The sequence below is a fragment of the Ceratotherium simum genome, chromosome 8, assembly GCF_057802395.1.
Source record: "Ceratotherium simum simum isolate JZ-2026a chromosome 8, ASM5780239v1, whole genome shotgun sequence".
In the NCBI taxonomy this organism is placed as follows: domain Eukaryota; kingdom Metazoa; phylum Chordata; class Mammalia; order Perissodactyla; family Rhinocerotidae; genus Ceratotherium; species Ceratotherium simum.
This window is the reverse complement of record NC_141907.1, coordinates 61210378-61224977: the sequence shown is the minus strand read 5'-3', so window position 1 is coordinate 61224977 and position 14600 is coordinate 61210378. Positions and strand designations below refer to the sequence as shown.

The following is a 14600-nucleotide window of genomic DNA, read 5'->3' as shown; positions in this document are numbered from 1 at the left end:
TTCTTATAAACTCATAGTAGAACTAAAGCTTGTCAAGACTACTTCATAAGAGGTTTGTGTATTCCCATCTAGAGACACTGAATGTCTGGTGGTCTTTCTTTTCATGATATTAGCAACCATTGGTGGTCATTGTCTAGATTTGTTTTTTATTCTTCATCGTTTACTACAGATGTTTAAAATTAATTAACATAAAGAGGAATTCTCTTTTTTTCTATGTTTGGAAATTTAGATGTAGGCAGTTTTTCTTTGATACGCACTGTATTTATTCCTTGGTTTTCCAGAAATGCTTACATGTTGACCCAGACAAAAGGCCCTTCTGTGCTGAGCTCCTGCACCATGATTTCTTTCATATGGATGGATTTGCTGAGAGGTATAGTTACTGACTCGTGTTTTCCAGGTTGCACCACAACCTAGGGTTAAAGTAAGGCCTCCTTAACAGTAACAAACAGTATTTCTCTTATTTCTCTACACACTTACTTTTGCAGGATCTCAAATATTTACCACCCTACCTCCATTTACCCGTAGCAATAACACAATTCCTAGGAATGGTCCCCTGCGTACAGTAAATTAGGGCTCTTGGTTTTCATGAAGGAGTCACTTCATGCTTTTCTTTCTGTCTTCCTGTGGTGACACCTGCCACTCAGGTCACTGATTTCTGTGTTGATACCAGCTGTGTGATGCATCATCTTGGGTGCTGATGCATTTGCAAGGGTGCCATCTCCTGTTGCTGCTGAACTCGAACCACACCCAGTCCTGTGACACTGCTGACACTGCTGATATGCTGAGACCTTGATGTGCCAAACCTGTGGGTGCCAGCGCTGCTGGCACGGTCTCTTGTGCTGTTCCAGCTGCTGGCATCCGTGCAGCTGACAAAACAAAAAATAGTGAGATGAGTGGCAATGAAATTGCTTTATATTTTTGCAAATCTATTTAATATCTAGCTTAATAAAAGATAGCTGGGTTCTCATTTTTGCTTCTGCATTCAGTTAGTTGTGATATGTTGTTTTGGTTGTAGTATATGAAGAAACTCTGGCCTCCCACAAATATGTATTTGGAAAATGGAAGAGTATTTTAATAGCCCTTTTAGATAATTGTGGTTTTTCTTCTTTGACTTCATACCAAAAATTGAAACTATACCAAAACTTGACAGTGTAGTTTCTTAAAGATTGGTTGCATTGTAGAATCTTAAACCATATCAGTGAACTTTTCTTACCCTGTTATAGTAAAATCCATTGGTCTATCTTGCACTTTGAATAGATCTTTTACCTGCGTGCTTTTGTAACATCTTGACATTCATCATTTGGAAAATATTGTTATACTGTTATGCAGATCTTTAAAATGTTGATACATTTCATTATACAATCAAAAAGTCATAGTCTCTCTCATCAGAAAAGTCTTTACGTACTGGGAATCTGCTAAGCTCACAGTTGTGGATACAAGTTTAACAGAATTCTAATTTTCCATAAAAATTTGAATTTTATCTACACAATATTATCAATTGTGTTCCTGGAAGTGATAAGTTCTTGTGTTCATTTTTTTAAAGAAAGTGTCTGCCAAACACACCAAGTCTGAATAACCATAGTTTTTCTGTCAGTCTTTCTTTCAAGTAAAAAAGTTGTTCCATGAAAAGTGACTGGTTTAGTGTGTATCTCAAACAATCACACAAGTGCTTTTTTTAGGACAACCATTACACTTTGGTCTGTAGCAGAGTTGCTGTATGCATATTTCCTTTTTTTTTTCTTTTTTTGCTGAAGAAGATTTGCCCTGAGCCAACATCTGTTGCAAATCTTCCTCTATTTTGTATGTGGGCTGCCACCACAGCATGGCCACCAACCTGTGGTGAAGGTCCATGCCCGGGAACCGAACCCTGGCTGCTGACGTGGAGCATGCCGAACTTAACCATTAGGCCACTGGGGCTGGCCCTGCATATTTCCGTTTTGTCACAGAATATGAAAAAAGACGTGTGTTCAAGGGTTGAGGTTTAATATAATTAATACTTGTTTACTGCTTCATCAGAGACAATCTTAAATGAAACTGCTTTTTTTGTTAACTGAGAATGTGTGGCTATGAGGAATACAATGACCGCTGGTACAGTCTGGTGCCACTGCTTGTTCTTGGTGAGGCGCCAGCAGTTTTACCCGCCTTTGCTTTTATACCATCCGTGCAAATGTTGACCCGGTGAAAAAGAAGTCATCTTCATATTAAGATAAAATAGCTTTGACCTTTTGAACCTCCTGAAATGTTCTCAAGGATTCCCATGGTCTACAGGCTACCTTTTGAGAACTGCTAATCTAGGCCATAATTTTTCTCATTTTAAATAACACAGTCTAGTTTAATACTCAATTTTTTATAATAAATATCTTAAAAACCAATTTTTTTCTAGATTTATCTGTCTCACACAATTTTAATTTATTGGCAAATGTATTTTTATGTAGGTTTTCTCAGGAACTACAGTTAAAAGTACAGAAAGATGCCAGAAATATTTCTTTATCTAAAAAATCCCAAAACAGAAAGAAAGAAAAGGAAAAAGATGATTCTTTAGGTGAAGAGAGAAAAACACTTGTGGTACAGGTAAATGTCCATGTTTTAATGTGTATTAAAATTTAAGTTTAATATCTCCTTAAATTTTTGGAGGAAAAAAATGAAGATTTAAAAAAACTTTTCTGAGTGGTGAACGAGTTGTTAACTTTTAGCTGAGTTGTTAAAATGTATCTTCTCTGTAGATGTTACCTGTTTAAAAAAAACTTTATGTATCATGTATTGAGTGCCTACTGTGTACCAGCCTGTGCAATAGGGCTTGTCAGGAAATCACACTCATCCAAGAACATTTAGACATGTGTATGCACATCCACATACAAACACACGGACACGAACACACACCATTTTTTTTCTTAAATAATAGGAGAGAAAATTATCATTTTTAGAATTTTACATAAAGTAGAACATTTTAAAATTGAGATTTGGGTATTCAATTTATTTGAAGTTTACTTTTCCTGGTAAGTTATCTGGAATCTGTTCTTACCAGGAACAGATTGGTAAGGACAGATTCCACTACCAACAACTCCCATTTTCTCAAGTGACCCAAAAGAAGAAGGAGTTCTCTATTTTGTGTTTCCTGACTCTAAATATATAAGAACAAAGTGGGCCTGTTTGATTCCTGAAATATATATAAATTCAATATATGTATATGTCATATAAATCTGATTTATATATCAGAGCTAGTGTGAATTGCATTTCCATTTGAAATAAATTTCTGAACAAGAATCCTGGGTTTAATTGTAATTCCATAGGTAGAATAAAGAAAAGAGCACAAAAAGTGTTATCTGTGGAATTCTGCTTTAGTTGACAAGTACTTTATAGGAAGAGGTGATTTTTCATTCTCCTCACGTCATTAATGTTATTAACATTTTTATTAATGGTCAGGATACCAATGCTGATCCCAAAATTAAGGATTCTAAAGTATTTAAAATAAAAGGATCAAAAATTGATGGAGAAAAAGTTGAAAAAGTCAGTCGAGCTTCAAATGCCAGCTGTCTCCATGACAATGGGCAGAGCCACATCAGAACAATGCCTTCAACAAGCCTCAGAGATTGCAGCAATGGCGGTGTGGATCACACAAGGACTCCAGGCCTGGCAATTCCCCCACTTATGCACAATCTTTCTGCAGCGGCTCCCCGTGTTAATTCTGGAATGGGGACTATCCCAGGAGTTCAGAATTACAGGTATGAATTAGGAAAATAAGAACAAAATGTGTGTGGATATATTTGCACAATGCGAGTGTTTGTCAATTCAGCCTCTCTCAGGCTTCTGGATGCTCTTCATTCTTGTCAGGTTGCTGTTTAAAAACACTTTTTGGCCTATGTGATGAAAATTATTAGCATTTGATCAAAAAATTCACCAGAGTCCCAAGAAAGTAGGGTTGTATTGTTTAAGGTGAAGGGAATCTACAGCTATTTAGTCTAGTAACGTGAAAGGAGATTGTCATAATAAAAGAGATAATTGGTTTTGAGGGTCTGCTGCTGCATGGTATGGCTGTGGGCATTTAGTGGTACAAAGAAGCTCCTTTTGGGAATTTTGCTGAAAGGAAGGTAATTTATTTGGTTGGAGTTGGGGCTGGGTGAGAGGAATGAGGGTAGTGGTGAAGGGCTGGATATGTCACCAGATCCATGTGCATTGTATGTTTAAGAATAGGCATTAAATTTGACTAAACTGCAATGTCATTGGTACTGTGTTGTTTGGTTTTATGCTTGAAAAAATATTTACTGCTGGTTCTAAGTTAAATTTTTTGTTATTGTTGTTACAGAGTGGATGAGAAAACCAAGAAGTATTGTATTCCATTTGTTAAACCAAATAAACATTCTCCATCAGGCATTTATAATATTAATGTGACCACATCAGTAAGTGAACTGTTCTCAGTGGTACAAGAGCAAGCATTAGTCATTTCTAGACCTTTATTAATATTAAATATGATAGTGAAGAACTGAGAATTTTATTTGGAGACATATCATAAAGTGGAACCTTAATTGTGCATATATCATCCCAGCCTGTCATAATCATAAATGTGAAAATCTTAAAGTTTAAGTAAGTTTTATAAGTCTGGAAGTTTAAATATAAGATGTTATTATTAAAATAACATCTGTTTTAATTTTTTTGATAACAGTAAATTTTCTTAACCTAATGTTTGGTGTGATCAGTTCTTTTTTAGAGTAGATGAGAAGATAAATTGTCTTCTCTCACCCATACCAAATTTTTGGTGAAAGTATTCTATTTATTCATTTAACAGATATTTATTGATTATGTATTATGTGTAAGACACTGGAATGAATAAGTCAGTCTTTCTCTTCAAGGAGCTCATGGTCTAGCAGAGGATCAACAAATTAAAACATAGTGTCAGATTGTAATAGACGCATGAACAAGGTTCAGAGGTCTCCTGAAGGTTCAGAGGAGCATTACTATGCTCATCGTAGCTACCAGAATGCTTCTTTTTAAAGTTAAGTTAAATCATCATCACTCTTCCACTCAAAACTCCCTCCATTGGCTTCTCATCTCTGAGTAAAGACCAGAGTCCTCAGAGGGCCTGTAAGTCCCTGAAAGACTCACTTCCCCACCCTCTATCCCACCCGGGCAGCTCTCCTTCCTGAATCAATCTATTCCAACCACACCGATTTCCTCCTTATTCCTGGAACGTGGCCAGACGTGCTCCCACGTTTGGGCTTTTGTGCTTGCTGTTTCCTCTGCTTTAGAACATTCTTTCTCTAGATAACCCAAGGAATTTGCTTTTTCTTCTCCTTGGCTTATGTGAAGCCTTATTGTGAGGTCTTCTCTAATACTATAACTCATTTTATCACCCATTACTCTCTATCCCCTCTCCTTGCTTAATTTTTTTCCATTGCATACACCTGACATCCTCTATTTTCTTTTATTTATATATTGTTTGTCTTCCCCACTTCAATATAAGCCTCCAGCGCAGGGATTTGTATTTAGTTTTCCTCCCTGCTCTTCCCCACCTAGAACAGTGTCTAGCACATTGAAGTTGCTTAAGAAATGCGGTGAATGAAGTCTGCCAGGGAAAGGGAGGTATGGACGTATTCCCAAAAGAGTTCTTTTCTCACACATTTCCCTTCTCTACCTTTATCTTTATCCTTAGAGCTGAAAAATATAGTCTTCTTTCATATCTCTCATGATTTGGACATTGCATTTGTTTTTCTTTTAATTATTCTTATCCTACAATTCTGTACCCACAGTACTTTCCTTTTCGATATCCCTTACTGATTTCTTTGTGGATATTTGCATTTTACATTCCTGGTCTGCTTTGGAAGATTATTTTGATCAGGAAGGCTTTTCAGAGTAGCTGGCTCGATACCATTTCGCTGGAATTGATATCAGCCTTCCTTCAGGCATTGCGTAATCAACGCTGGCTGATAATTTAAGATCTTATTTCTGTTTATCTTTCTTTGCAAGAGGGCTTCAAGAAAGAAGGAAAAGATTAGTGGGGACAAGACCCACTAGAGTCTTTTCCTCATGAAAATTAATGCAGGCAGAGCTCAGCCTAAGCTTTTATCAACTTCTAGGTTGAAGACCAGTACCCACCCCGTGCTTCATACCCTAATTCTGAGGTGTGAATAAATATATTATTGCAAATATCTCTTATGTATTTTATTTTTCATTCTCTAAACATGTAAATCTAGTAGTTTGAACACATTATTTATTATTTTTTTGTATTTGCAGATAGTTTTTGTGAGCCGATTATTTTATTTATAGTTGATTTTAACTAAGAAGCTTAGCACTTCTTCTATTAAAAGAGCAAGCAGAAACATCTATAAAAAAGAAACTCAAAAATTCACCCCAGGACTCATGAAGACTTTCTGGGAGGCAGAGTGGCACAATGCACTCTGTTAACTTGAGGCATCAAGAAACCTAAGTGGTTTAACTGCGTCATTATATGTGTGTGTATTTCATTATACATACATATATATGTATATACACATATGTATATATGATTTCATTACACATATGTGGTTTATTTATTTTAGCAAATCACATAATCTCTACGTATTATCTGTTTTGAAAATATGGAAAAGAATATAGAGTTTCTGTGATTCATAAGTGAAACAGATTGGGAAAATGTCAAATTCATAAAAGTGCAGCTGCTGGCCCCGTGGCGTAGTGGTTAAGTTTGTGCGCTCCGCTGTTGGCAGCCCGGTTCCGATCCTGGGCACACATCGACACACCACTTGTCAGGCCAGGCTGTGGCGGCATCCCATATAAAGTGGAGGAAGATGGGCACGGATGTTAGCCCGGGGCCAGTCTTCCTCAGCAAAAAAAGAGGAGGATTGGCATGGATGTTAGCTCAGGGCTGATCTTCCTCACACACACACACACAAAAGTGAAGAATTGAAGTGCTACTACTATCCTGTACTTTATTATGTTTTCAGACTTTGTCAACTATCAAGTAATAGTACTAAGAAAGATTAGGAAAATAATTGAAGTTGTAATTGTTTACTTAATAAAGTGTATTTCTAGGAAAATAGTATCATGTGCTAACTCTGAGGAGCAAGACAAGGACAAATAAAGAAAAATGAGTAACAACATTATACTGGGAAAGCAAAAAACAAGCTAGGAGATGTGATATACACAACAAGATGACCTGTTCAGGATTAAGGTGGCCAACAGCAACTCTGTGCTGAAAATCCCAGTAAGTGTCATAAGGCCTGACTTTGCTGGCCTGAAGGACCAGGACACTGATGCCCATCTTCTAACCTTTTCCTGCTTGCCAAGACTTACACTGAAGGTTGGCAGAGGCAGAAGGAGAAACTCATAGCAACCAAGTAATCCTCTTGTTAGCAATTTTAATAAATTTAATCAGGAAAAGCTATGAAATAATTGGATGAAACTATTGTGTGTGTGTGTGTGTTTCTGTTTTAGGAATGTTTTATTTTCTGGCCTTCAAGGAATACATTTCTTTTCTCTTAGAGGAAGAGATGCTGATAGTCCTCTTTTGTTTTTTTTTAATTAAGGTATAATTGACATGTAACATTATATCAGTTTCAGGGTTTTGTGCGTTATTAATATTCTTCAGATTTTGTGTTATTCTAGCCCTTCAATTCCATAAATTTTAGGATCTGAACATAGTTACAGAAGGCGGCAAGCCTAGCTTACCTGGAAGCTAATTCATTTGTGTTAACCATTCTTATGATATTAGGTCACTAGTGAAAAGAGCCTACTTCAGGCAAATAAGAAAAGAAGGGAATACTCAAAGACAGATGTCCGTTTGCCTGAGCTGAACTATAATCATCGCCCTGAACTCAGAGCCTTGGAGGGCATTGGTATGTTTATAATGCTTTTGCTTTTTCAGCCCTTTTGTTTACATTATTTAAAATGTATGTTAAATAAACTAACAGAATATTAAAAATAAAAATTCATAGTAACTTTACATATTTAAGTGTGTAAATATGTACAGACTTATGTAGAATAAGTACATACAGAGGGACAGATATAGAATGTGAAAAACTAACAAAAATGCCTAATTGTTTTCACTGTACTTATGGTTATTTTTATCTAGCTCGAAATTCCAGGCTAATAAGGAAAGAGAACAAAAATCTCTCAGAATCTCGAATGCCTTCTCTGGCCACTATTGACCTGCATGCCCCGTGTATTGCATTACATCAGGTACAGAAATACTCTTTGTAGGTTGGATGGAACTCAGGTCTCTCTCATACTTCCTATTAAAATATTTTAGAGAGAGTTTGCTGTTAAGGATTAAGCGTGTTTATTGGTGGAATCTGTGCAAGTTTGCTTGTTACATTTTGTTTTATGGCTCATTGCACTTAGTACCTTTATTACATATATATTTATATAAACGTTTCCCAGCTTATAGTAATCAGTTTTTTTATAGATTAAAAATATATGTGTGTGAGTGTATGTGTGTGTAGCCTAGCTATGGCTTTTATATAACTATAGGTTTTGTGGTAGTTTATAGTATTTCACTGCATTAACCCCAAAGTTATAACCTATCTTTCAAAGAGTGATACTCTGAAATTGTTTTTATTCTTTTAAAATGTATTGTCTGTTTGGTACTTTTCCCCAAGACAATCCACTCCATCTGTGCTAAAGATTTGCTATTCCTTATAGTCATCTTTTTCTATAATTTCTCTTATCTCTTCAGAATATTTGTTTCTGCTACTTTTATATCAACACTAGTCATATCAATCATTCTCACATTAAGAAAACTGGCAAACTTTTTAATCTGCTGAGCCAACCCTAACTAGCTACAAACTTTGGATATGTGTCATTGTACTTTCCCTTTACTTCTTCAAGTAAATTTCTCACCTTTGCTTGATGCTAGGCAACTTTTGTGTTGGAATTTAATTCTCCATCCTCTTTATTAAAGCATTTACATTTCATGGAGAGCACCTGTATGTTGCCTCCTTATCTATGTGGATGCTTTTTCCTACTGTTACTCCTTAAATAATTTTGTAGAGCTCTACGCACAAGGGGAATAATATTGCTGAGGATAACAAATTACAGAGGCACTTACTCAGTGATACTGAGAAAAAGGTTTATTGACTGCTGTTGCTTTGCCTTATCTCTTGCCAACAATTTCCATAGTAATGTAATCAAAATTAAACAAATTCCTGTTGTGTGAAGATTAATCACTGTCACAAATTTTACATTTAGGAGCTACAGAGTCTCAATAAATTCCTCATATACTTCTAAATTAAATTTGTGGATTTTAAAGGTGCAGAATTTGTCACTTGCTCTTTGTGAGTGCACTATTGTTCAAAACCACTTTTCAGGGCTGACATAACCAAATCTCGTTTCATGCAATGGAAGAAAGCCTTTGGCTACCTTCACACTTCTTCAATATTTTTATTTATTGTTCTGAACTAATCCTTTTATACTTATAAACTGGTTCTGCATTTTTACTCTCAATTTACTTGTTCAATTTCCAGTTGTATTTAAAATACAATAAAAGAGAAAGTAGGTGTAGCAAAAAACACAAATTAACACCCAAATAACAAGAGTTTATGTGTAGAAAATCTAAATGGGAAAAGAAACGACAGGAGACTGAAAGCAGAAGGCCTTCTGGCAGAAGCTGTGACCTTCCTTGCACTCTTACTTTATGGTATTCATCACCACATTAACTACATTTTGTTTCTGTACATAACACAAAAAATGTTCACATTTATAAAGTCTGTTATGTACCTGATGGAACAATCTGTAAGACAGATTTTTGTAAGTAGAGTATTGCATAAGCTATGGACTCTGTCTCCACTCCCCCACCCCCTACACGCTTGCATACATTATGTACTTAGACACGTAGCTACACATTTTTCCTCTAAGCACTGTTTTTTTTTTTTTTTTTGGTGAGGAAGATTGTTCCTGAGCTAACATCTGTACCAATATTCCTCTGTTTTGTATGTGGGACACCGCCACAGCAAGCATGGCTTGATAAGCAGTGTGTACGTCTGTGCCCGGGATCCAAACCCACGAACCCTGGGCTGCTGAAGCGGAACGTGCAAACTTAACCACTACACCACCGGGCCAGCTCCTGCACTGTTTTAGCTTTATCCCATAAATTTTGATATGTTTTATTTTATTATCATTCAATCAAAACATTTTATTTCCCTTGTAATTTCTTCTTTAACCCATGAATTATTTAGAAATGTGTTGTTTCATGGTTAGGTATTTAGAGTTTCCCTAGATATTTTATTATTACTGATTTGTAATTTAATTCCATGTGGTCAGAGAATATACTTTGTATGATTTTGATTCTTTTAGATTCATTGAGATGTGTTTTATGGCCCAGTATATGGTTTACCTTGGTGAATGAACCTTGTTCCCTTGAAAATAGTATATATTCTTTAGTTGTTGGATGTAGTGTTCTATAGATGTGAAATTAGATTAAGGTGGTCGATAGTATTGTTCAGATCTATGTTTCTAATGATTTTTTTGTTTAGTTCTATCAGTTCCTGAAAGAATACTGTCAAAATCTTTTACTGTGATTGTAGAATTGTTGATTTTTCTCTTATATCTGTTTACTTTTGCTTCATGTATTTAAAATCTCTATTGTTAAGTACAAGCACACTTAAAATAGTTTTGTCTCCTGATACACAGTCTCTTTTATCATTATGAAATGTCTCTCTTTATCTCTCTCTGTGCTCTGTGCCTTGAAGTCTATCTTATCTGAGATTAAAATAGCCACTCCAGCCTACTTACACTTATTTGTTTCCATGGTATGTCTTTTTACGTTCAACCTATCTGGTTTTTATATTTGAAGTGTTTCTTTTGCCAATAGCATGTAAGTAGGGTCTTTCCTTTGCATCCATTCTGTCAACTCCAATTCTTTGGATTGGAATGCGTATTAGTTTTCTATTGCTGCTAACAAATTACTACCAACTTAAAACAATATCCGTTTATTATCTCAGAGTTTCCATGGGTCAGAAGCTGGGACACAGCTACTTCTCTCCTTAAGGGTCTCACAGGCCAAAAGCAAGATGTCAGCAGGCCTGCCTTTCTTCGGGAGGCCCTAGGGAAGAATCTATTTCCAGGATCATTCATGGTGTTGGTAGAATTTAGTTCCATGTGGCTGTGGGACTGAGGTCCCTGTGTCCTTACTGGCTGACACCTGGGGGTTGTTCTCAGCTTCTAGAGGCCACCCACATTCGTTGGCTCATGGCCTCATTCCACCATCTCCAAAGCCAGGAACAGTGGTCAAATCCTTCTTACTTTTTGACTCTCTCTTATCTCCCCTTCTGCCTCATCTCTCTGACTCACTCTTCTGCTTTTAAGAGCACATGTGATTACATTGGGCCCACCAGGATAATCTCTCTATCTTAGGGTTAGGTGATTAGTAACATTAATTCCAGGTGCAAAGTCCCTTCATGGCAGTAGCTGAATTTGTTTGATTGACTAACCAGGGACAGGAATCTTAGAGATATCTTTAGAATTCTGTGTACTACTGAATATTTAGGCCATTAACATTTAATGTGGTTATTTATATGTTTGAATCTAGCTGTTCTATTTTCCCTTTCTAGTCTTCTTTTGAATGTTTTTATTATTGGCTTTTTGGGGATATTTCTTTTTATTATTTTTTTAGTGATTGCTCTAGGGATTACAATATACATAACTAATCTTTCACAGTCTACTTAGAGTAAATACTGTACCACTTATAAAACATAGAAACCTTGCAAACATATTTTCCCCCAAACCTAAACTTTATGTCAGAGTTATATGTATTTTATTTATATACATTGAAAACCCCACTACACAATACTGAACTTTTGCTTTAAACAGTAAAAAATATTTTAAACAATTTATGAGAAAAAACTAGTCTTCTATATTTATCTAGCTACTTACTATTTCTGTTGTTCTTCCTTTTTCTTAAAGATTACAGTTTTATTTTCTGCTATTATTTTCCTTCAGCCTGAAAAACTTCCTGTAGCATTTCTTGCAGAGCGGGTCTTATGGTAACAAACTTTTAGTTTTATTCATTTGAGAATGACTTTATTTTGCCTTCATTCCTGAAATATATTTTCATCGGATATAGAATTTGAGTTGGTAGGGTTTTTTTTTTTTAATTTTTCTCCCAGGACTATAAAGATATTATTCCTTTGTCTTCTGATCTCTGTGATTTCTGGACAAATCTCAGGCATTTGAATTGTTGTTCCCTTGTAAATAATGTTTTATTTTTCTCTAGCTGCTTTCAAGATTTAATCTTTATCTTTCGTATTCGGTAGTTTGAATATGATATGTCTAGGCACAGTTTTCTTTGAGTGTATCCTGTTTGGGGTTTGCTGAGCTTCTTGAATCTGTAAACTTGTCTCTTTTACCGAATTTGGGAAATTTTTGTTAATTATTTCCTCAAATTTTTTTTTTCTGCCACAATCTCTTTCTCTTCTCCTTCTGAGATTCCGATGACATATATATTAGACCTTTTGGTATTTTCTCACAGATTCCTGAGACTCTGTTCACTTTCTACTAAGAATTCCTATTCCTTCATTCATTTCAAGTATGTTTTCCTTTACTTCATGTAACATAGGTATAATGGTTGCTTTAAAGTCTATATATGTATATGTACACACACACACACATATATAAATATATATTTTATATATATACACATACATGCATGTACAGAAATATACGTAAATAACTACATATATAAAGTTCTAACATCTGGACCATCTCAGGATTGATATCTCTTGATTGCCCTTTCTCTTGAGAATTGATCACACTTTTGTAGACCTTCTTATGTCCAGTAATTTTGGATTGTATCTTGGATATTGTGAATGTTATATTGTGTAGTCTCTGGGTCCTGCTATAATCCTCTGGAGAATATTGAAATTTTTATTTTAGCAGGCAGTCACTCAAGTTTCATTCACACTGTAAATCCTGCCTTACCTTCTGTGACAGGTGGTTCAAACCTCAGTTCTCTAAGTCTTTGCTATGCTGGTTTGGAGCTATCCCGTGTTTGGAGCATGAATCCTCAGGAATTGGACTGAGACTTCTGTGGGTTTATACACAGAATTAGAGGATGCCCTTCTCTAGTTCTTCTTCCTCCAGAATTCCTCCCATACTTTTTGCCATGCAGGGACCCTTTTCCTGGTTTCTCTGGTTATAAAGATGGAGTTTCTTTCAGACTTTTAGCCTCTTGTACTTCCTCACTACTCTGAGACTAGGGCCTGCCCTTTGGGCAAAGGCACAGGAGTGAAAAACAACGTTGGAAACCAACCCCCACGTGAAGAGTCACATCTTCAAGTTTTGACTCCTCTCTCTTAATCCTCAGTTGTTTTTTGTATTTTTCCCAAAGGGTTTGTTTGTTTGTTTTGTTTGTTTGTTCTTTTGGTATTAAGTAGGAGAGATGGGTTGTAGTTGGTTTACACTGCCCTGGCGCATCAGAAGTATCTTTTAACATATGTATCAATAAAGAGGTCAAAGAATAATGTCCCCTTACTTCATCTTCTTCTGTGCAAGCATCTTGAGCTATGAATAGTTCATTCTAAACATCTGCTATTTGAACAACAAGAATTGGGATTTTTGGGGAATGAGACTTTTACAATTACTGGGAATCTCTAATGCTTGATTATTAACTTATAGGTATCAGGATCTCCCCTGTCAGATGATTCGGAGGCTGATTTGCCTCGAATGGAACACCAGCACTGAGTGTCATTTTGGTTCTGAACTGGGTATGTCTGATTTCTCATACTTAAAGCTGTGTAACCTTTCATGAGAAATATTTTGTAGCTTGCCAAAGATCAAATTCTGCAGCCGAAACATTCTGCAATGGTTGATTCCGTGAGAACTCCTGATAGTTGTACCACTTGAAAAAACAGAAAGAGCATTTGTCTCTGTGATGAAATCCATTTTCATAGATTCACTAATCTCCTGTATTTTATTGGATACAGTAATGTGAATTTAGGGTGACAAGTGCTCCAGAAGGATATATACTCATCTCCATTATCAGTGATTTGCCCTTCGGGCTTGTGAAGCAGGAAAGATGAAATGATTGCTTGGTAGTCTTTTTCCCAATAAAGAGAGATCAGCACTATACCAAATACATGATTGCCTTCCTTTCAAATATAACTTTTTAGTGCTAAAAAAACAAAAGTCCGACCTTTTTGAGTGATAATTTGCTAGGTGACCTCAGACAAGTCATTCAATGTTTAATATCTCATTAACTCTGTAAAATGTGATGATAATAAAATCCCACGTTCTCATACTGTGTTATTGAAGTTAATCTGATAACCTCCACAAAGCATTTTGAACATCTGTGACATCAAATGTGAATTTACTGTGAAGTGAACATAAGTTTCAATCCCTCATTTGCACATGTCTCTTCCAACGCCCCAGGAAAAGTCTTTGCTGTGCATTCTTTATATATACTGTATAAACTTGTACAAAACTTGGATCTATCTTGTCAAAATTAGTCATTATTTGCATAAAAGGAGATAGTGTGCTATACATGATAATTTTTTTTGGTAATTATCCTAAAGATAGTCTTTAAAATCTTGTTTTTGATACATGTGATCTAAGGTTTTCTTAGACTATGTAATACCTACCAATATTATCAATATGTACAATATGAGAAAGCAGGTGAG

General features: G+C 35.8%; 1 protein-coding gene across 1 annotated transcript in view; it reads left to right on the top strand.

Annotated features, from left to right (window-relative positions):
* The window catches only part of CDKL2 (cyclin dependent kinase like 2), a 36163-nt gene that overhangs the window by 18509 nt on the left and 3054 nt on the right, over window positions 1–14600 (top strand). Inside the window, 7 exon segments of the mRNA XM_087434436.1 lie at window positions 282–370; window positions 2436–2571; window positions 3424–3722; window positions 4304–4397; window positions 7703–7826; window positions 8063–8169; window positions 13600–13688. Of these exon segments, the coding sequence (XP_087290562.1) occupies window positions 282–370; window positions 2436–2571; window positions 3424–3722; window positions 4304–4397; window positions 7703–7826; window positions 8063–8169; window positions 13600–13665 (915 nt within the window). The 3' untranslated portion in view covers window positions 13666–13688.